Genomic DNA, 20,651 nt, shown 5'->3' on the forward strand with positions numbered 1-20,651 from the left:
TTGCCAATTTTTGACTTTCTAGTCCTAGCGGTTTGGGCTGCGCGTTGATTTAAGTCAGTCATCAGGTCTTTCACGTTTATATATATAGATTTTTAAGAAAATTAATTGTCGTAATGTCCAAAAATATCAGTTGAGTCTACAAAAGATTTAATAAGCGCTTTCCTTCTGACTTACGTAAATTTCAATGAATAATAATTTCTAGCTAAATATATGGATTGGAAAAGATATCACAAATTAAGCGTCATTTATGCATTCATTGATGAGCTGGAAAGAGATTATCCAGCAATATGCACGGTGTATGTCATTGGAAAATCAACCGAAGGAAGAGATATTAAGGTACCTGTTAAAATAACCACTTTATTTATTTTTTTAGATTTAGGTTCAGGTTTAATTGTACCTATTTTATTTAGTTATAAGGTCAACCGAGGTAAATGCGAGGTCACTTGAGGTAAATGCGTCTTTTAAAGATTTCTTCTAAACGGAACATTTTAGAACTATTGCAACCCTCTCTGTTTGAAGTGTGGTCACTAAACTTTTAATGCAGACGGCTATAATACTTTTATAATGCCTATGTTGCGTTTCGAAGATATCTTCAAATGACGCATTTACCATAAGAGACGCATTTACCTCGGTTGACCTTAACCTTTTGGACGCCAATGACCGATATATACGCACCGCAGGTCGATCGCCAAAGACGTATTAATCGGTCATAGACCACAGAGCAACATAAACCTAGGTGCATATGCATAAAGTTCAATTTCAGTTTTGACACTTCGGTGACGTGGCGTCTGAGAGACAGCTTTTGTGTTTGACACGGCGTCGAAAAGGTTAAACGAAAATTTTCTAGCAAGTCATCCTTATATAAATTCCTTGTTATCTGTCTTGTAAGATGTTGAAGATATCAAACAGTGACGCAAACAACTCCTCCGTATGGCTAGACGGCTCAATACACCCCCGCGAATGGATAACCGCTGCTGCCGTCACGTTCCTCGCAGAACACATTGTCAAGTCATTTCATAATCTATCCACATCTATAACTAATAAGGACTGGTGAGTATTTAAATAAGCACCACTTGAATATAAAGAGGAAAAAACAAGCAACAACGGTTGCACTCCGGGAGTGCCGATAGAAGTGAAAACTCACCTCACTATGTTGCCGAAATATGCGTTTAGCGGAGGTATTTTATTTATTTATTATATATTATTATCATTCTCAAATAAGATCACACTTTTTCATTGACATGTTTATTTACATACTGACATGACAACGTCAAATTATTTGAACATAGGTAAAGAGTCTTGAAAAGGCGTCCGCAACATAAATGTCAAATAACATTGAGGTTTTCTTTATTGATTTAAATGCCATTTAAATTATGAGTGGCCACCTTACGGGGCTTACGGTCACGTGATCGCCTTACGCTCTCGAGTTTATCATTTTTTCCCCACCTCAAAAAGTGCCCAGCGCCGCTAAAGAAGTTTTCACTTCAATAATATAAAATCAAATACAAATACAATACTCTTTATTGTACACCTCACATACTTGCCCCACATACAAATAATGTAATGTAATGTTGCCTTTTTCTAATATTTTCCTTTCTCGTAATAGCGATGGCTGACCCAAAGATTAAGAAAAAACCGGCCAAGTGCGAGTCGGACTCGCGCACGGAGGGTTCCGCACCATCAACAAAAAATAGAGCAAAAAAAGCAAAAAAACGGTCACCCATCCAAGTACTGACCCCGCCCGACGTTGCTTAACTTCGGTCAAAAATCACGTTTGTTGTATGGGAGCCCCGCTTAAATCTTTATTTTATTCTGTTTTTAGTATTTGTTGTTATAGCGGCAACAGAAATACATCATCTTTGAAAATTTCAACTGTCTAGCTATCACGGTTCTTGAGATACAGCCTGGTGACAGACGGACGGACGGACGGACGGACGGACGGACGGACGGACGGACAGCGGAGTCTTAGTAATAGGGTCCCGTTTTTACCCTTTGGGTACGGAACCCTAATAACGCTAACGCTTCATTTTGGATATGTGGGCTGGCCAGACATATACTTTTTATAGTTTTTATAGAGTCTGTTCCGAAAGAGAAGAGTCGTGGAATGTATTGGGCCCCATACTTTCCACGACTCTTCTCTTTCCTTGTGCGGAAAGAGACAAGTAATTATATTCATGGACGCGTAGAAGGTACCCATATAGGCAATGCAGATTTCTTTGAGCCTGATGGTTTTGCAGATTGGTTTTAATTACTGTTTTGTTTTATTTGACATTATTTTTATTTATCATTTTTATATTAAACCCATACATGACGACTTCTTCAAGGCGACATATTCAGATTTATATAGGTATACTCGTTTGTCTTCGACCAAAATCTCCTTTTTTTAATCCGCGTAGTAGGTATTACCTACTTTACCTTTCCAATTTATATATCAAACTATTTATATTGCTATTCCTCACTATTGAGACGTTCCAGGCACATTGTCCCGGTGTTAAATCCAGACGGCTATGAATATTCACACACAGAAGATCGCATGTGGAGAAAAAACAGAGCTAATTATGGTGGAAATTGTGTAGGAGTTGACCTGAACAGGAATTTTAGGTATGCTGTGATCAATGGCACTAAGTTTAATAAAAGTTTATTACATGACCAGCGGTACAAAGACACAACCTCAGGGTATTATTGCAAATTGTCAATGATTTAAGAAGAATGATAATGATTGGACTGGTAGTACAGTTTTTTATGAAATGTTTGAACTTTGTGTCGTCTGCATCAATCAAATAGTTAGTGACAGCCAAAATAGTTAAATATGTCTAAATACATCCTATATATCTGGATACTTTGGTTATCACTATCTAATTGACGTTGACTGTAAGTATAATGGAAAGAAAAGTGGCCGTTTTTACTTAATTTTGTACTTATATCGAATACCATTTTATCCAGTTACGGTTGGGGTCATAATGGAGAAGAAGGATCATCTCAAGCACCAGAAAATATATTCTACAGAGGACCAGCGCCGTTTTCAGAACCAGAAACTGCCGCTGTCAGAGTATTTATCAAATTCTCCGATAATCCTTTACACATAATAATAATACCGTAACCTAAATATTGTAATTTTCTACAGGATTACATCCTAGGATCACCAAATCGATTTAAAGTATTCCTGTCATTTCATAGCTATTTCGAGATGATAATATTCCCATGGGGTTTCAAAAAGGATCCTAGTCCAGACTACTTAAACCAAATGGAAGCGGGGATGCGGATGGCGAAAGTAGGTACATTTTCATACGACTTGAAATATACGTTAATTATTGGAAGTTTTAATAAAGAAAATACTGCACCATTGTAATGGAAATGTTTAAACTCCTCTAAACTTTTACAAACCATGGGAGTTGCTATGCTGACTTAGACTGGAATTTAAAAAATATATATAGATTATTTTTTACCTTTCAGGCAATTTACGACTACAGTGGGATGACATACAAAGTTGGTTGCACAAAGGACTTGACGTACGATGCTTGTGGGACGTCGATAGATTGGAGTTACGCCATCGCTAATATCCCTTACTCTTACATGATAGAACTCAGAAGCAAGAAGTATAAGTTCAGATTACCGAAAGACCAAATATTTGAAACATGCATGGAGAGTTGGAGTGCAGTCCAAAGTCTAATGGAATACGTCGAAGATCCTTTATATAAACTGCCTATGACAAAAAGGAAAAGCCCCAAATGATACCTATAATTACCTTCTCCTTTGGCAGGTTTTCCATTTTCACAGCTAAAGTGACAAATTTATTAAAGTTCTAGAGGACCAATCCAGCAGAAAATTGAAATTCAGACAAGATTTTCAAATAGATTATGAAGTTTATCATTTTGTTTGTACTGTTTTTTAATGCTAAGTGACGTGTAATAAACTAAAAGAAATTTAAATTAGCATTATGTTTCAATTGATAAGTAAGATTTCCAGTTTTAACCCAAACACGTATATTACAATAGATACATGGACGTAAAATACTAATCACGAAGTTTTATGTAAGACAGCAAAATGTTTCAAAACTTTTTTTTGTCGACAAACTCGGCTAAAGCTAAAACACCACTCAACGATTCTTTACAACAGTCGATAATTTGTTCCTTGGGTAGCAAAAATTTGTGTTCTTTACTCCTCAATTCAACGAGATATGAAAAAGGTATGTTTGCTACTCCATAACTCCAGTCGATGCTCGTACCTTCTGCATGGTACATGAGATCTCTGAAGTTTCCTACTTTGTACATGCGGCCGGTGGTATCGTACATAGCCTATAAAGGAATAAAACATTTATTAGGGTCAAACAGAAAACTCTGTTCACATCTTTCCTGTAGACATACACAAGAGTTAAGGGCTATAAAGGTTAATTTTCTTATTTAACCCTTATCCACGTGAAAAGGTTCTCCTTTTATTTAGAGAACTGTGATAAAATCATTACTTACATGCCCACAATCTGTTAAAATTGCCCACAGGAGAGAAAAATGTACAGTTCGCGCGAACACACTAGTTTTCTCTCCTGTGCGCAATAGTTAACAGCTTGTGGGCATGTAAGTAATGATGTTATCACAGTTCTCTAAATAAAAGGAGAACCTTTTCACGTGGATAAGGGTTAAATAAGAAAATTAACTTTTATAGCCCTTAACTCTTGTGTATGTCTACGGGAAAGACGTGAACACAGTTTTGTGTTTGACTCATTAGTAATAGTGATCAAATTAATTAAGATTAAAATTATTTACAAAGATGTTGTTAATAATAACCTTTGTAATGACGGTGGCCCCTTCAAGCAAGGTGACGTAGTCTGGACACGGTACGTTTGTGAAGCACCAGGGGAAAGATATGAGCTCACTGTAAGCGTGGAACGTAAGGAATATCTTGAACCGTATACCAGAATATAGTATCAGGTCCTAAAAGCATTATAAAAAAGTTAAGAATACATTTTAACTATGCATTAGTAAAGTACACACACAAACATATTTTAACGTCAACCTTAACAGCAGCGCATTCTGGTTCAGAAAATGGGTGAGTGCCTGGATAATTAAGGTGGGTTGGCTCACAATCTTGAGATGTGAACGTCCACGTATTTCTGTGAACAAAGTTGATAATTTATCAAAGTTCATCTTTTTCTAAGTTAGTTGTACCTATATGTTATATAACTTATTATATATCCATGTTAATTAATAATTATGCTTACCCGAAATTTCTATTGAGATCGACTCCAACGATCTTATTTCCTAAGCGACTTCGATTTTTACGCCACATGCGGTCAGTTGAATGAGAGTATTCATAGCCATCCGGATTCAGAACAGGGGCGAAATACCTTCAAATAAAAAATGACGCATTTTATCAAAAGAGACACAAAGTATCTCACGTAATAATGATAAAATTTATAATGTAAGTACTATTTTTAATATTTCATTTCGTATAATATGTTAATATGTTAAAAATCTTACAAAGCGAGTGCCAGGAAAGGCATAAACATACCTATTTCTGTGAAAAACGACGATTGTCAAAACGCATTTTTTAAACATAGTAAACGTACTGTGCTCGACGCAGTCCCAGTACATGTCATCTTGAAACTTAATTCACTGTCAATAGAGGTGACATCAGGGTGCCATCTATTGGGCATTAGCATGTCGAGCACTAGTACGTTCACCTTACCTAACTATACAAATTTCTTTCTCTACAGATTTGAAATTGCTGATTGAAAACCAGTATGTTTACCAGTCCTTGTTGGTGATGTGTTTGGAGCTCTTAGTGAAATGTCTGACGACATGGTTAACGATGTAAGTGACGACGGACGCGCTGATCCATTCCCGCGCATGTATCGCCCCGTCTATCCAGACGCCAGAGTTGCCAGCATCGCTGTTTGATACTTTGAGCACCTGAGAATAGAAAGAGATCGAGATCAGAAATAATTGAATACAATTATAAATTTGTCGTTGGTGGCCTACGGTAAGATCGTGCGACTTTCAATCCGGAGGTCGCGCGTTCAAACCCCGGCCTGTACCAATGAGTTTTTCGGAACTTACGTACGAAATATCATTTGATATTTACCAGTCGCTTTTCGGTGAAGGAAAACATCGTGAGGAAACCGGACTAACCACTTAAACACTTTTATATCACCTCAGCCTGTAGGCTAAGACTATGCAACTATTGTACCGCCGTTCTAAGTCTTAAGGTTATAAAATAGGTGCTAAGTGTCGCCTAATTGTTTGTTGGGTAATAAGGCCTAGTTTCCCCTCTGGATTGGAAGGTCAGATGGCAGTCGCTTTCGTAAAAATTAGTGCCTACGTCTTAGGATTAGTTGTCAAGCGGACCCTAGGCTCCCATGAGCCGTGGCCATATGCCGGGATAACGCGAGGATAATGATGATAAATTTGTCCCCACGTTATTTAAATAACCATAACAGAAAGTTGAAGACGTTGTTGGGAATTTGTGAATATTTAACTTGAGTTATCTGAAAGTAGAAATACCGCTACTTTTATGTATTAATTATACTTAACGTCAAGCACAAATATTGTCTTTATTGTTGCTCCTCTTAGGTAGTAGCCACATAACATTTACATTTACCAAATAAAAGAATTAAACGTCGTGTCGTATCAGGTGGTCAAATAGAAGGCAAAGGATAGAAACACTTGGAAATTGCTCCACCGACAAGACCCCAGTGGCCCGTTTATCAAAAGCTTGTAACTTGTAATACAAGTGGAAGTCCCTTTCTAACAAAAGCTGTCAATAAGTTTTTGGCAATAATTTAATTTTTAGTACAATCTTTTATCGCTGACTGTACTTTTCTTACGACAGACAACTAATACTTATCGAGACAATTCTAAAAACCCCTAACACAATTAGGTTGCGTTGTTTCATCACAGAGTTCCTATGGCCACCTCCTGTCTCCATCATTAGATCAGTTCGACAGTACCATATTATTGTATTGTCATCAGAACTACATACAGCTGCCAATTTTCATGACGCTACGATCCTTGGAAGATGGTTAAATTAGTTACCTTATATTCCATTACATTAGTTACATACAGGTCGACCTAATAAAAGCTTGTTAAAAAACCGGCCAAGTGCGAGTCGGACTCGCGCACGAAGGGTTCCGCACCATCAACAAAAAATAGAGCAAAACAAGCAAAAAAAACAAGCAAAAAAACGGTCACCCATCCAAGTACTGACCCCGCCCGACGTTGCTTAACTTCGGTCAAAAATCACGTTTGTTGTATGGGAGCCCCACTTAAATCTTTATTTTATTCTGTTTTTAGTATTTGTTGTTGTAGCGGCAACAGAAATACATCATCTGTGAAATTTTAAACTGTCTAGCTATCACGGTTCGTGAGATACAGCCTGGTGACAGACGGACGGACGGACAGCGGAGTCTTAGTAATTTAATAGCGTCCCGTTTTTACCCTTTGGGTACGGAACCCTAAAAAAGGGACTTCCACTTGTGTTACCTACAAGTTACAAGCTTTTGATAAACAGGGCACAGCTCTCATACGAGTATACATGATAATGAATTGTAAATTATTGCTTTTAAGTTTAAAATGGTACCAACCTTTATGTCTCTACCTTCCGCGGTTTTACCTAATGATATAACAGTGCATGTCGACGGGTATTGCTTTTCCAAATCTATCATGAAATCGTTGATAAAATGCAGCGGGTAAAAATCTTTCCAATCCAGAACACGTTCTAAAATAAGACAAACAAAAGGTTGTAAATCTATTAAATTATAATAATTATATTCTTGTCTAGTTACCAGGAGCTGTATTTAAGGGCTTATGCAATTGAGTGCCACCACATAAATTCGGATTCAGGTAATAACTTGAACTTGAACTTGAAATTTTAATATACGGGTGAATCTTGACATGAAGGTCATGTTGATCTGATTTTCTAATTCAATGTCTACAAGAGTATGGCCTGCTTTATGGTCATCTCTATTTACTATAAGGTCGCTATACCGGATTTGTTCCTGGTTCGTCGTATTCCTGTTTCGTCGGATTCCTGATTCGTCGAAATGTGCTAAAAATTCTAGAAAAAGTACTACGATCACTGGTGATTACATTAAATCTTCATATTTAGGTAGTAAATACTGGTTTACTGCACGACATATTTAATTATATGTATATAATTCCGACGAAACAAGAATACGACGAATCAGGAATCCGACGAAACAGGAATACGACGAAACAGGAATACGACGAACCAGGAACAAACCAGTATAGCGACCTTATAGTAAATAGAGATGACCATAAAGCAGGCCAGATTATATGATTAAATAGATCTGTTTTGTTAATCCAGCATTAATATAATATGGCATATATGGCGCTTAAGGTCATTATGAGTTCACTGTACTAATTATTCCATATATCTTAATTTAATTTTCAGGGCTTATTAAGACTACAAAACCAGAATACGTTACTGTTAAAATTGCTTGAATTATATGAAAGTCTGCAGTAAGGTGATATCGGTCTTGTCTTGGGACTATTGTTTCGAGAATGCAGCTTCGGTGCCGCTGGGTAGTATGGCGGGGGCATTCGGTCCGAGGACACCGCGTACGTAATACTCCGCGACTCCAAGAGCTTCCCCAGCTGCAGCTTACGATTACCATCTACCATCAGCTCCATACTGTTTTTAGTCTCCCGGACAATGTGAATGGCTGTATAAACATTTAATTAATTTAGCAGGGTCACCTACGTGACCTACCCTACGTCACAGAATAAGTAATAGTATTATCATACAGAACGGCCACGCCCCGCCCCGACTCGCATTACCTCGCCCCGCGACTGGCCGCGATATGAATCTGGCGGACTTCTGGCGTCCTCTCAGTAAAGCGACTTACCCACTCATGCACATTGACGCGTGTACAGACGTGCCGCGCACACATATAAACGCAAATGATTTTTTATGTATGGCGTGTGGCCCTGTACCCACGTTTTGATGAGTCAAGTCGTCAAGTATACCGCGGAGTACTATATCAAGTATCCCGCCATGCTACGTCAAGTATAAGACCATACTTGTATAGGTACTTATAGCTATATATTTCACGTAGCACTTAGCGTGCAAATGGCGTAGTGATACGTGAAGTATGGCACTGCCAGATATTTTCACTACCAAGCCAGTGCATAGACGGACATCATCATCATCTACATTACGTAATGTACATTTGTCTAGAGGTATGTACGAAGGTATGACGTAATACAATTCTTGCATATATCAATGTTTAATGTACCTAACTAAACATGTGAGTTGGTACTCACCACCTTTGCCTTCTAAGTTTTTTAAAAACATCTTTTGTCCATCTTTCATCGTTTTTACGTTCCATATTTGATATATATCAAATATTTTGGCCACTTTGAAGGAATGTTAGCTATAATTTCGATATAACATGTGGTTAGTGTGGGATTTCAATAGTTTTGTAATATTTTTTATATTAAATATAACATGTTTTTCGTTAAAATGCCGTTGAGCACAAATGTCAAAGTCGTGGCTTACTGAACCTTGTGAAAAAAAAATAAACAAACGATTCATAGACAAAGAAAATCTCAAGTAATCAAATATCAAAATAGTTCACAACATAAATTTCATTAAGCCTTAAAAACTATAAGTACTTATATCAAAACCTTTCTACTATTTTATGTGATTTTATGTCGCACTATACTGGCCTATATAGTGCGGGGACCACCGATGCCGAGTTTGCATCGCACGTTAAGTTCCTAAAAACTAATAAATTAGTGAATAACGGCGTTATGCATAAACGGCTTCTAATAAAGTTAATCAGCTGATGATCATCGTTTGTCCCTTTCTATGGCATAACGACAGACAGGGACAAACGACGCGACGATCATCAACTGATTAAGTTAGCAGACAATTATATATAGGTATTATATAGATTACTAAAGTTTATTGTACCTATTTATCTTAATCATAAATAAATAAATCAAATCATAATTAAATATATTTTAATTTCATCGCAGTTTGAACTAAAGAATCCTATAACTAGATTTAATCAGATAGATTTAACCAAGATTTCACTTTCATTAAACACCTTCGCGCCGCGCTATCGACCTCCCCTAATGAAACAGGGTTACTATTGGCTTTATGTAATGTAAGGACGTGACTTTTGTTCGAAAACTTTACAAACTCGAAGTGAACTAAAGTAAGGTATAGTTAATGGTTTGAATCTAGGACATTTATATTGACTGATGAACGAAATTTATAGTGAAATATAAAATCTCAGTTAAATTTGATTTACAGCAAACTGCAGAGCAATACACCCGGTAGTAGTGCTAGACCAAGATAAGTCTGCAAAAAATTTGGTAGCACACGCAGTGCAAGTGTTATTTAATACGTCAAACTTCTATGAAATTATGACGTATAAATAAATAACACTTGCACTGCGTGTGTTGGCGTGTGCTATCAACATCACATCATCATCGTTGCAGACTTATCTTGGTTTAAGTATGATGCTGTTTTATCTGTAACAAGACCACCTTCTTCGTTCTTCAAGTTAGTATCGATATCTAAAAAAATGTGCTTGTGTTTTAAAAACTTGCATACTTAAGTGCAGGAAGTAAGCCCCATTTACTTCCTGCACTTAAGTATGCAAGTTTTTAAACTATGTTGTAGCCGTTGTAGGGTAAATAAATGTTAGTTTAGATTAAATCGAATATCAAAATATTTTAATGGTTCTCTTTTAATGCCACTATTTTTTTATGAACCACGAACATCTACAAATAACACGAGAAATTGCTTTCTTTCGATATCGGAAAGAAAATGCGGTTATAATATTTTCCTATGAAAAATATAAATGAAAACATAGTGTCGAGAAATGACGGTAATAACGCCATTCCCTGTACGGCTACCATCAGTTTTGCACTGACATAAACGCCATCAAGAATGTAATTTACTTTCTATGCATCTCGCTCGTACTCGCATATTCGTGCGAACGAGATGCATAGAAAGTAAATTACATTCTCGATAGCGTGTACCTATGTCAGTTTTGACACTGTCAGTGACTCATGGTACGGGCTCTGGTTACCCGCTAACTAGCGACGGTTCCCTCGGTTCCCTCCCGCCGTCGTCCGTCTTACACGTTTGTCTTTTTAATTGAGGCTACCCCGGTAACTTGTTAGATTTATAGCACACACCCATAACTTGCCCATTAGATAATTGGCTAAATCTGAATTTAGCGTCTCTGACAAGTTTTACGAAAGATGTCTGGAATAAAATCGTTAAAGTTGCCTACCTTTACCGTGAAGATTGGATAAAAGTAAGTAGGTAGGTACCTACATTTGCCATCAATCAAGTACAGTAACTAGGCTAGATATATAATTAGGTGCAAAATAATAAGTTTACGATTCTACCGCGATATAATTAAATATGTGTACAAAACGCGAGTTTAAAGTGTTAAGTTCTTAACTAAACCTAAAGTTTACAATAACGAGCTACAAAGAAGCTATTAATTAGCGTTTTTGTAACGGATGAACAATTGAACAAGTTTCACGATATTTGTTTTGAAGATACAATGGACACTGTTTGACGACTCCTGCAAGCTATTTAAAGTACGAGTATCTATCCCAAACCGAAGCATCATAAAACAAAATTTACGCTAAGAATGCACAACTAACAAATCGAAAAAACACCTTGTGTCACTCCTTCTCCCCAGTAATAAAGCCTAAATTTCCATGATTTAGCTGTAAGAGGTTATTAGTTGTTGATGCGTGGGGTCAGGGGTGGCAAGCCCCTGCTTTGTTTTTCATTAGGCGCTTATAGCTTGTCGCGTTGCATAGTCGAGAGTCGAGAGCCTAACTGCCAACTTAATAGCATTCTTGGCGTTAAAACAAAACCATCGTTTAAAAGGAAGACTCGTATATCAACATTATTTTATGCGGATAGAGCTTCAATCAGATGAGAGAAATCATTTTTTAATTGGTAATACACTTTGAGTATTAAGTCTAAAACAAAACATGATTGCATATACCAATTACATTTATAATAATTAACACGCTTTTATTAGGTCGACCTGTATGTAACTAACATGTAAATCATGTAATGGAATCTTGCAAGTTAAATTTGATCCACTTCCCGGTTTCCGATTGAGCTGAAATTTTGCATGCACATGTAAGTCGGGTGACAATGCAATATTATGGTACCATCGAGCTGATCTGATTATGGAGACAGGAGGTGGCCATAGGAACTCTGTGATGAAACAACGCAACCTAATTGTGTTAGGGATTTTTAGAATTGTCTCCATGAGTATTAGTTGTCTGTGTCTGTCGTAAGAAAAGTACAGTCAGCGATAAAAGCATGAAACAAAACTGAAATTTTTGCCAAAAACATATTATAAAATATAAAAGTCACATTCATGGTTAACTAGAATCTGCCAACGCTAGCTTTGCACTTGCACTTTGCTTTGCTTACTTTGATGGCCAGAGTCTGATATTTTTAGGGTTCCGTAGCCAAATGGCGAAAAACGGAACCCTTATAGATTCGTCATGTCTGTCTGTCTGTCTGTCCGTCTGTCCGTCTGTCTGTCCGTCCGTATGTCACAGCCACTTTTCTCCGAAACTATAAGAACTATACTGTTGAAACTTGGTAAATAGATGTATTCTGTGAACCGCATTAAGATTTTCACACAAAAATAGAAAAAAAAAACAATAAATTTTTGGGGTTCCCCATACTCTGAAACTCAAAAAATTTTTTTTCATCAAACCCATACGTGTGGGGTATCTATGGATAGGTCTTCAAAAATGATATTGAGGTTTCTAATATAATTTTTTTCTAAACTGAATAGTTTGCGCGAGAGACACTTCCAAAGTGGTAAAATGTGTGTCCCCCCCCCCTGTAACTTCTAAAATAAGAGAATGATAAAACTAAAAAAAATATATGATGTACATTACCATGTAAACTTCCACCGAAAATTGGTTTGAACGAGATCTAGTAAGTAGTTTTTTTTATACGTCATAAATCGCCTAAATACGGAACCCTTCATGGGCGAGTCCGACTCGCACTTGGCCGCTTTTTTATGTTGTATAATTGATATGCCACCTTTATACACGGAATATTATATCTATGGGTTCAAAAATATTTGACAGTAATATTTTGTCAATGTCATTTACTAGTCATGTTTACTTCAAACAAATAATAAAATCGTTAGGTATTTATTATTAAAACGACGCACAATATTATTTAAAATCCACCATGGATAATACCAACCTTCCTTCCGCAACAACATGAAGCCATAAACTTATAAAAATAACACCACCAAGCATTTTTTCCTATAGGTTTATGTTAAGTTATAAACTGGAAATACTAACATGAAATAGTTTACCATAAGTAATCAATAAGTACCTAACAAAAATTCCTCCATATCAGAAAAACGATAAAAAGTACAAAATGGAGCAACAAGGTATATACTTCAAAGAGGACGTAAGCACAATTTCTCTATTCAGAAGGGACGAAAATAAAAAGACTCCCCAGACTAGTTATGTCTTGACCAACCCACATGCACCATACGGATACCATCATAACCCTCTTCTGGACACCCAACCAAAGGTAAACAACTCTATTACTGATAAATATTATTATCACCCAACCCATCATTCGCCAACACATTCTTACTATGATGAAGTCAACTTGGGAAAAAAGAAGCTTAATGTAAAATCTCGATATTTGGACTTTTACTACAAAAATCTATACGAAAGAGAACGATCGGCAACTAGCGATTGTTGCTCGCATGTTGCTTATTCAAATATGATAACCCAAAACTGGTCTTTCTCATCATCAACTCCAATGCCAGTATCCATCAACGAAGATCGGGGTCATATTCAGCAGACGACCGTGAAGCACAAGCGAAACGATACGAAGTCACGGTATATGGATTATTTTAATAAGAAACCGATGGAGGAAATAAGTACCAAAATCCAGACACCACTACAGCCATATGACCCGTATGAAAGCTTCAATACTATTCCTTTATATAGAAGTAGAAAAGACCAGCGTAATTACAGTACAGAAACCGGAAATTCTTGTTACGTCATTAACTCACGTGCACCAACTCAGTACTATGACGATCCAGACAGGCGATCAAGATTATTCAACTACATTATGGATCCAGACTATCCGATGAAACAGTTGCCAACACATTATGAAGAAGAAGAAGACTGCCAAGAAAACCCTTCGACTAAACCTCGTTACATGGATTTTAACCATGAAAGTCAACATGAGAAGAAAGAATTAGCTAAGTGTGTTTCGCCGTTACATTATTGTGGTGAAGGAGAGTTTAAAAATAAACCTTCCGAGAAATCTCGTTTCACGGATTTTAACCATCAATGTCAATATGAGGAGAACGAATTAACTAAGTGTGTTTCGCCAAAACAGTCTTGTATCGATGTAGACTTGGAAGGAAAAACTTGGAAGGACATACCTGTAAAATCACGTTACATGGATTTTTACAACAAAAATCAAAATGAAAGAAAAGAATCGGCTGCTGGTGAATATAGTTTCGATGCACCCGATTCAAATCCAACGGACTACAATAATTGGCAACCCAAAGCTAACGAAACAGTTTTACCTGAAGAGTGTCCTACTAGCAAGACGAATGATACGCATAAAACAAACGTAATCAAATCACGGTATATGGACTGGGAAAAAGACCGATCGCCTGAAGTATTGAATAAAGGTAAGATAATTAAGATACATATTATCGTCATAATTTTTAACTGAGTATTATATTTTTAAAAAGTTCTATTCACTATTGCAACAGTAAGAAAGCTGCCTCGGAAAGTTTTGCAGTAGCATGAATGTGGCCAAAGTATATAAAGTAGGTACCTACTTCTAGTATGGAGTAATTTTAAGACCATTCCTTTCTAGAGCCTATAAAAACAACTCGACTCGACTGGAAAGATTATCATCGATTAAACACCATACACAATTTTTTGGATGATATGCAATACAATTATCCTTCTATTTGCACTACCGGTGTCATCGGATCGTCAATAGAAAACCGGGATCTTAAGGTGGGTTTACACTTCTGATACAATACGAGTACATAGATGAAATTAGTTGGTCAATTAATACTTTCAATACTAGAGGTAATCAACAGATACCACCAAACATTTAATAGTAGGTACCTACCTATCATCCATTTTATTTAAGAGCAAAATATGGCCCAAAATGTGATCGCCTATCTTTGCCTAATTCTTACGTTTTGTGTAATACCTATACTATTTTGTTGATTCACTTTTTTTCCTCTACCGAAAAGCGATTTAGAGCTGTAGGTACCTAGTTGAATGGTAATAGTTACCAAACTTCAAAATTTTAAATTCCCCTGTTTAAAATAGCAAGATAATTAAGGACACTAATATTGAAACAAAATTCGTTTGACAATGAACAAACTTATTACAAATCCCTTTTTGACAAAGCAGTGGTTCCAGGTTCTGAAAGTGTCCAACAGTAACGCTGGGAACGCCAGCGTGTGGATCGACGCCGGCATACATGCGCGAGAGTGGATCGCGCCCGCCGTCAATACGTACATTATCAACTACGTCGTAACTAACTTCGATGCGCTGCCTGGCTCTATGACCAACAAGGATTGGCGAGTGCCTAACGTTTTTTGCTTAGCACTAGCTTAAATAATAAGTAAATAAAAAAACAAAGTTGAACTCTTTCTTACAAGACGGTTGAGGTTATAATGTATGGAGGCGTGTTATTCTATGGATAAATTATTATCTGAAATAAAGAATTAATAATAATAATAAGCCAGATGCGGAATATCCATAGACTTCGCACGCACCTTTGAATGCCCTCAGAAGTATATGCAGGTTAAGGGCCAGCTGCACCAACCACATTTGACAGACTGATCAACGTCAGCCGGCGCGCCCTGGCGCTTTACTATGAAACTTTCCATACATAAAAAATTTGCGAATTCTTTAACGATACGAACAGTTTGGTGCAACCTACCCTTAATCTCGATGTTTTCTTCACCTAAAAGCAAAAAGTAAATATTAATTGGCATTTTGTAGGTCCGGAACTCATTGATACGAGCCGGGATTAGTGAAAGGCAAATGTTTGGAAACGCCTCACCACTCGGCTGTCAATGCCTTGCTTTCCGATAGAGCAACATACAATCTGATTACTTTTTATAATAACTGTTTGAAATATGTTCCTTTGACTTGTTTTAGGTATTTCCTCCCAGTAATGAATCCAGATGGCTACGAATTTTCTCACACTAACTATCGAATGTGGCGCAAAAACAAAGCATTGCACGGCAGGGAATGCTTAGGCGTTGATCTTAACAGGAATTTTAGGTATGCAATGATCTAAGTTATTTTACTTGTATTTTTTTTTGTATTATAAATGGGCTTACTCCTGGCCACAGACTAGCCGAGGCGAAGACGTGGCCTACGATGGAGCGAGCCTGTCCAGAAGGTGCCTGTTCACCCTTGGTTGAATCTAAGCTCACTCTAAGCTAGAATACCATCGCTTCTGTTAACTGTACATCGGTGGACCTTATGCCTTTTGTAATAAGGTCCACTGATGTACAGTTAGGAGTGTTGCTATTTGTACTATAAGAACATGCCTACTACATAGTAATATTATTCCCTTTATTTTTCTTTTTTCAATTTATTTGGGACGAAAAACAGTAACACACAGGGTTAAGACACAGAAATAGAGTACAAAGGGTAATAAAGTGTGAGACCAACAACATCGTCCACAGATTACTAGATTACCTACTGATAAATCTAAAATATACTTATTATCAGCCAAAGGATGACCGCTGCTGCACCAGAAACTCCAAAAATTGTCATCATGGATCTCTTGTCATTCATCAAGCGTACTCCCGCACATTACCCACCCTTTTATCCCTTATAGGGATAAGTTCGCCTCTGTACCTTTATTTCTATACATTTTATGTAAATCAGTGTTGTGTACAGTAAAGTGACTACTACTACTACTACTACTTGACTAGATCATCGATCTTTTTGTGGTGTACCTACCAAATCATTTGATCTGGCGGACAAGTACATACCTACTAGTTTTAAGTTTACATTTATAGTAAATGTTTATAATATTTTTTTTAGCTTAGGTTGGGGGTGTAAGGGCTCATCAAACGAGCCAAGGAGTCCGTTTTACCATGGTCCTCACCCATTTTCTGAACCGGAATCTAGAGCTGTAAGAGTAAGTTTTCAGAATTTGACCACAAGAGTAGGTACCTATATTATAGTTCATTTAGTTTCACACGAGATATTATCTACAGAATAATACTACAAATCATCTTCTTACGGTAGTAGTATCTCTAACCTGGTTACCTACTATTTAATTATTTTCTAGTACCTATATGGTGACTTGACAATAAGTCCACAACCAGTTGACTAATAGAGCAGTGAGAAAAAATAAGAGAAAAACTAGCACTTTATATCTGTATACATTTCCCACTCGACGTGGTCGAATTTACGGAATGATAATACCGGGTTACATACTATTATTGGCGTTATTCATAAACGGTTGCTAACTTAATCAGTTGATGATCTTCGTTTGTCCATATCTGTCGTTATGCCATAGAGAGGGATAGACCACGATCATCAGCTGATTAACTTAGCAGACGTTTATGAATAAGGGTGTATATCTTTCCATGGAGCCATGTCAGAGAGCGCCGAAACAAATACTTGGTATTCAAGTAGGTTTCGGAGCAACAGAAACGCAGTATAATGGTAAAGTGGACACAATGAAGCGTCCGACACCGGTTCGTGTCGGCGCCGGACGGCGCGGAGATTATACGGCAAACAGGATTTGCCCGCTGATGCTGGCACCTGTTTTATATTACGCATTAAATTATTAAATGTTGCAATTCCTCGCTTATTTGCGTAGCGACATACTCAAACAGGACGACAATTGCTCCTTATAGCAATAATATATGTCAGTCATTTACAAAATGTCGTCAAAACACAAAATGTTCCCTTCTGCTTCTCCCTTTTCGAAATACGCTTGCGAAAGTACTGTCTCCCTTACACAATGTTTCATTACATTGACCAGCTCTCACTAAGTGGCTGCACTAACACATACGAGTAGCTATAGTCAGCAGCAGAAGTTGCTAAGCGGGCGAGGCGTTCATAATTACCTTGACGCGCTCTTATTCTCTTAACAATAAAGTCGCGTCAAGATTATTTTGAACACCTCGCCCGCTTAGCAACTATTGCTGCTGACTGTACTAGCCCAGTATTACCTAGTCACTAAGTTTTAAAATAGGTCGGCTTGTGCTAGTTTTATCCTCTAACAAATGGAAAATTCTTATATAAAATATTTATCTATTTCAGGATATGTTACAATCGTCCGGCATAAAATTTAAAGTATACATCACATTGCACAGCTTCGGAGAAGTTATCTTATTTCCATTTGCTTATCGAGATGAGCTGTGTCCAGACTACGTGCGTCTATTACAAGGGGCCACTGCTATGTCTAAGGTATCCAAGTAATGATATTTAAAATAATCATGCCCAGTCTTGACAACTCACATATTATTATAATGTCCAAAAATGTTTAGCTACCTACCTTCAGCAATGTATTTTGTGCGAGTTGAATGCTTCACGAGAAGCTTATATACTATCCGCAAACCAAACTGACGACCAATATCTATTCCCATCTCTTTTACTCGTGCTTCGACTATGTAAGTGTGATCATAGAGAAATTGCTCACTCCATAATCTCCATACATCAGTTTTAGTACCAAAAAGACTATTAGCATCTAGCATCGAGTAGCGGAACTATCAGTACTGCTACTTGACAATAGATGTAGCACCGACCGGAAAGTCTTTTTCACCTCAGCAGCTCGAACAAGGGTACTTTGATTCTTAAAAACAGTGAGCAAAATGCGATTTTGCTCACTGAGTGAGACAAAATGACATTCAAGTGACCTTTATAGTCAAATGTCATTTCAACATGCGGGGTCTAATAAAAGTTCGAAATACTTGGGTTCTATTATCTCTGTCCCTTTCACACTGTTAGCAAAAAGAAACAGACAAAAAAAAGTTAAAACGACATTCAACAGTATATTCACGGTTTATAATAGACCCCCGAGAAACTTCAGACCGCATCGTTCCAAACCACGTACGAGTATGAATTCTTAATAATTAATAAATAAAAATAAAGTTTAAGATTTAATAAAAACTGATAAAATACTATATTTTAGGTATTTTATTGTACAATTAAAATATCGAACTCAAAAAATACACAGATCATCACGCAAAATTAATTATTTTACTTTTAAGAATTTCTACCATAGTTGACAAATAGTACGTATCCGCAATTCGGACCGTATCTTACAAAGATTTTTTTTTTCAAAAAAGTTGTCGATTGAAGTGTCAGTTAATGTTTGTTATTTCTATATTATTTTAATGGAATTTATTATTACGTTTTGTTTTTGTGTTCCATTGCGGTAATTAAACTTAATTGTTTGTATATCTTAAGAAAACATGAGTGCAGGTATTAAGTGATGAACAAGGATTACATTTTTCAAGTTGTCTAATAGGTATGTTCTCACTGCGTTGAGGTGAAAAATGTTGTGTACTACACGAGATCAAAGTTATTTACATCTCGTGCGCTTTTGAGTCCCTTACTACGCTCAAGATTCTAAATTAGATTCACTCGCTACGCTCGTGAATCTATTATAGAATCTTTCGCTTGCACGGGACTCAAAATAAGCACTCGAAGAAATATCAAACTTTGATCACTTGTTGTACAAATAACTATTGCTGTTGAGATAAGACTTTCCGGTCGGTGCTACATCTATTGTCAAGTAGCAGTACTGATAGTTCCGCTACTCGATGCTAGATGTAGACACTGAAATTAATAGTCTAACTGATGTATGGAGTGAGCACTCTTGTCTTACTATATTTCTCTATGGTGTGATTGAGAAGTTTTTTTTAGTTAGTTTTACGACTCCGATCGTCAGTTTGGTTTGCACCGGCAGCGTAGTCTCAATAAACCTTTAATATATCATGCATTTTGACGCTATCATAGACCATCGCTGAATTAATGAATCGTTAAACATACAGCGAACTGCAGAATTACATGGGCACATTACGAATGAATTCATTCATAAAATGGGCATACAATTTTGCGGTTTACTGTACAAATGATATCATGAATATCACTATCATTCCGATGTTCACAGGCAATCTATGGGTCTAATGGAAACATCTACAAAGTAGGTATTTCTCGAGATGTCATGTACGGTGCCGCTGGTACCAGCTGCGACTGGAGCTACGGGCAAGCCAAGATACCCTTCTGCTATCTTCTAGAACTTAGAAGCAAGAAACACAAGTTTAGATTACCACAGATAGAAATAGAAGAGACAGGAAAAGAAATTCTGAGTTGTGTTATGGCGTTGATGAAGTTTGTAGATGATTATGACATGGATGGTAACCTTATTGAAAACCCGATTATGTGAATACGTAGGTAATAATGTGAGTAAAGTGGTATTCACTCAGTATACAACTTTAATGTTTAATGTTTCTATCGTTAATCCTCATAGCGACAGCACTGTTTAAAGAGTAGTTAGTATAATATATTGGCCTTGTTCTTCCAACTCAGAAGTGAAACGGCCTGATTGGGACTAGTCTGGTTTTCCTTCCT

At 37.0% G+C, this 20,651-nt stretch overlaps 3 protein-coding genes across 3 annotated transcripts; 2 read left to right on the forward strand and 1 right to left on the reverse strand.

Annotated features, from left to right (window-relative positions):
• Positions 1–205: 205 nt before the first annotated feature.
• LOC134654035 (carboxypeptidase B-like) lies at positions 206–3,927 on the forward strand. Its single transcript, XM_063509427.1, has 6 exons — positions 206–336; positions 890–1,050; positions 2,476–2,601; positions 2,944–3,043; positions 3,125–3,271; positions 3,454–3,927. The coding sequence occupies exons 1-6, from the start codon at positions 211–213 to the stop codon at positions 3,730–3,732; spliced, it is 939 nt and encodes a 312-aa protein (XP_063365497.1). The 5' UTR covers positions 206–210; the 3' UTR covers positions 3,733–3,927.
• A 79-nt stretch (positions 3,928–4,006) lies between these two features.
• LOC134654031 (carboxypeptidase B-like) lies at positions 4,007–9,499 on the reverse strand. The gene is made up of 8 exons (XM_063509420.1): positions 9,279–9,499; positions 8,441–8,677; positions 7,577–7,710; positions 5,746–5,906; positions 5,216–5,341; positions 5,011–5,107; positions 4,782–4,928; positions 4,007–4,295 (listed from the first exon to the last, which is right to left on the reverse strand). The coding sequence occupies exons 1-8, from the start codon at positions 9,325–9,327 to the stop codon at positions 4,050–4,052; spliced, it is 1,197 nt and encodes a 398-aa protein (XP_063365490.1). The 5' UTR covers positions 9,328–9,499; the 3' UTR covers positions 4,007–4,049.
• A 3,887-nt stretch (positions 9,500–13,386) lies between these two features.
• Positions 13,387–20,511, forward strand: LOC134654051 (uncharacterized). Its single transcript, XM_063509448.1, has 7 exons — positions 13,387–14,701; positions 14,893–15,038; positions 15,456–15,616; positions 16,203–16,328; positions 17,103–17,199; positions 18,336–18,482; positions 20,191–20,511. Exons 1-7 carry the CDS (start codon positions 13,417–13,419, stop codon positions 20,464–20,466), a joined length of 2,238 nt encoding a protein of 745 aa, XP_063365518.1. The 5' UTR covers positions 13,387–13,416; the 3' UTR covers positions 20,467–20,511.
• The last annotated feature ends 140 nt before the right edge of the window (positions 20,512–20,651 follow it).

This window comes from Cydia amplana, chromosome 14 (genome assembly GCF_948474715.1).
Source record: "Cydia amplana chromosome 14, ilCydAmpl1.1, whole genome shotgun sequence".
Classification (NCBI taxonomy): Eukaryota; Metazoa; Arthropoda; class Insecta; order Lepidoptera; family Tortricidae; genus Cydia; species Cydia amplana.

Bases quoted from the DNA above. Each gene is read 5' to 3' on its own strand.
- LOC134654035 (XM_063509427.1), top strand. From the start codon at position 211: ATGGATTGGAAAAGATATCACAAATTAAGCGTCATTTATGCATTCATT. The intron at 337-889 runs GTACCTGTTAAA...CTGTCTTGTAAG, and splicing joins CCGAAGGAAGAGATATTAAG to ATGTTGAAGATATCAAACAG. The intron at 2,602-2,943 runs GTATGCTGTGAT...CATTTTATCCAG, and splicing joins GACCTGAACAGGAATTTTAG to TTACGGTTGGGGTCATAATG.
- LOC134654031 (XM_063509420.1), bottom strand. From the start codon at position 9,327: ATGAAAGATGGACAAAAGATGTTTTTAAAAAACTTAGAAGGCAAAGGT. The intron at 7,711-8,440 runs GTAACGTATTCT...GTCTTATTTTAG, and splicing joins TAATTCAAGCAATTTTAACA to AACGTGTTCTGGATTGGAAA. The intron at 4,929-5,010 runs GTTGACGTTAAA...TAATGCTTTTAG, and splicing joins CAGAATGCGCTGCTGTTAAG to GACCTGATACTATATTCTGG.
- LOC134654051 (XM_063509448.1), top strand. From the start codon at position 13,417: ATGGAGCAACAAGGTATATACTTCAAAGAGGACGTAAGCACAATTTCT. The intron at 15,617-16,202 runs GCGAGTGCCTAA...GACTTGTTTTAG, and splicing joins TCTATGACCAACAAGGATTG to GTATTTCCTCCCAGTAATGA. The intron at 18,483-20,190 runs GTATCCAAGTAA...CGATGTTCACAG, and splicing joins GGGCCACTGCTATGTCTAAG to GCAATCTATGGGTCTAATGG.